General features: G+C 64.1%; 1 protein-coding gene across 1 annotated transcript in view; it reads right to left on the bottom strand.

The window, feature by feature from the left end:
• The window catches only part of PLEKHJ1 (pleckstrin homology domain containing, family J member 1), a 3,548-nt gene that overhangs the window by 783 nt on the left and 737 nt on the right, over window positions 1-2,028 (bottom strand). Inside the window, exons 4-5 of the mRNA XM_006897923.1 lie at window positions 296-386; window positions 97-160 (exon numbers count right to left, since the gene is read on the bottom strand). Coding sequence (XP_006897985.1) covers window positions 97-160; window positions 296-386 — 155 coding nt within the window. The remainder of the gene's footprint in view (window positions 1-96; window positions 161-295; window positions 387-2,028) is intronic.

The following is a 2,028-nucleotide window of genomic DNA, read 5'->3' as shown; positions in this document are numbered from 1 at the left end:
CCCCCAACTCACCCTCCCCCAACTCACCCCGCCCACTAACTCACCCTGCCCCCCAACTCACCCTGGTCCCTCAACTCACCCCACCCCCCAACTCACCTTGCCCGTCATCTTCTGAATCTCACTCCTGTAGAAGATGAGGCTTCTCCTCATGAACTCGTAGCTGGGGTGGCACAGTGAGGGGAGTGCTCACACTGCTGCGCCACCCCATTAAAGACCCTTACGCAGCTCCTCACCTGTTCCCCATGACCACCCGGCCCTCCTCACCTGTCCCCCCTCACCTGTCCCCGAGCCCCACCTGGCTCTGCGCAGAGCCGTCATCCACTCCTCACACTGTTCCTCGCTGCAGCACTCGAAGCGGTACTTGCGGTCAACATCCTCCACGAAGCCTGTGGGGACAGCGATTGGTCCCCCTGCCCCCGCCCCGGCCCAGCCCAGCCTCCTGCCCTCAGCCAGGCCCAGGAAACCACTTCTCACTCCACAACGACACCTGGCACACCAGCCCTGGGTCTGCACATTTCACCAGTTTCAACATCCTCCACCAAGCAGCCCTCCTGGTCACACACACACCTCCCACACCCACACGTAGCTGACCAGGCCTGTCCTGGGCCCTAGAGAGTCCAGAAGCCTCCTGAGGCCACAGAGCAGGGGACCCCAATGGTTCTGGGGACCCTTGGGGTTAAAGGCTGGATGGGGTGGTCACTGCCACTGCACCCTCTGCCCAGGCCAGCCTGGGCCTCAGGTTGAGCCCCTGTAGCAGTGGCCTGTGGCCCCAGAGAGCCTGACTTTGAGTTGCCAGGGCCCTTGGGCAGCCCCGGGCCATCGGCAGCATGGGGGACCTCAGGCAGCGACCGGGCAGTGATCGGGCAGCATGGAGGACCTCGGGCAGCGACCGGGCAGCATGGGGGACCTCGGGCAATCCCGGGCCCTCGGGCAACGATCAGACAGCTCCGGCCCGGGCAGCTCCGGGCCCTTGGCGGCAATCGGCCAGCGCCGGACCCTCAGGCAGTGATGGGGCAGCGCCGGACCCTCGGGCAGCGATGGGGCAGCGCCGGACCCTCGGGCTGCGATCGGGCAGCGCCGGGCCCTCGACCCGAGCACCCGGCTGGCCACCACCGGCCGCCTGCACCCTGCATTCATTGTCACTTCTAGACGCTGCAATAAACATACTCGTTTCAACCGGAGTGGGTCCTGTGGCTATTCTGAGTGGGGGTAGGGAACAGGCAATCCCATCTAGAAGGGACTTTTCCTAATGAAGCCACGCCCACACCTGCAGAGGGTGGGGGGCATGGGACCCCTTCCACTCCCAAGGTCTGGGAGTGCTATGCATTGCCACCTAGACTTTAATAAACATTCTGTTTCAACGTCTCAAGCCCCTGAACTTTAAATTCCTGGGGGAGGAGAGCACTAGGTCCCCAGCATCGTGTTAAAAATCACCCACCAGTGCGCTCAGTGGAAAAGAGGTAACTTTATTTCAACAAGGAGCCCTGGGGCCCCATCAGCAGTTCACACCGGGGCAGGGAGGGAGCCTGATGCTCGCTCACCCTTCACAGCTTCAATGTACATTCAACACGCCAGGGAACGCCTCCCCTTGCAGGGGGAGCTGAGCCTGAGGAGGGCCAGCCCTGGGAAGTGACAGTGGTCCCCGGCCACCTGCAGCAGCACCTAGTGCACGGGTGCCTCCACAGCGGGCATGCCACCTGGCAGCTGCAGAGACGAAGCCCCAGCGGGCCCAGGGGAAGGGACCCAGGGGTCTGGGCTCAGGCCCTCAGGCTGCTCAGCTGGAAGCGGGCCTCCTGCGAGATACCGAGCTGCTCCAGGGGGTCCTGGGAAGGCAGGACAGGGTGAGCTGGGGCCCCAACTCAGCCCGCCCGCTAACTCACCCCGTCCACTAACTCACCCTGCTCCCCCAACTCACCCTGCTCCCCCAACTCACCCTGCTCCCCCAACTCACCCTGCTCCCCCAACTCACCCAGCCCCAACTCACCCCGCCCACTAACTCTCCCTGACCCCCAACTCACCCTGGTCCCC

Source organism: Elephantulus edwardii, unplaced genomic scaffold (genome assembly GCF_000299155.1).
Source record: "Elephantulus edwardii isolate Elephantulus edwardi_28Jun2011 unplaced genomic scaffold, EleEdw1.0 scaffold00217, whole genome shotgun sequence".
Lineage (NCBI taxonomy): Eukaryota > Metazoa > Chordata > Mammalia > Macroscelidea > Macroscelididae > Elephantulus > Elephantulus edwardii.
Note: the sequence above shows the minus strand (reverse complement) of the source record. Positions and strands in the feature narration are given on the sequence as shown.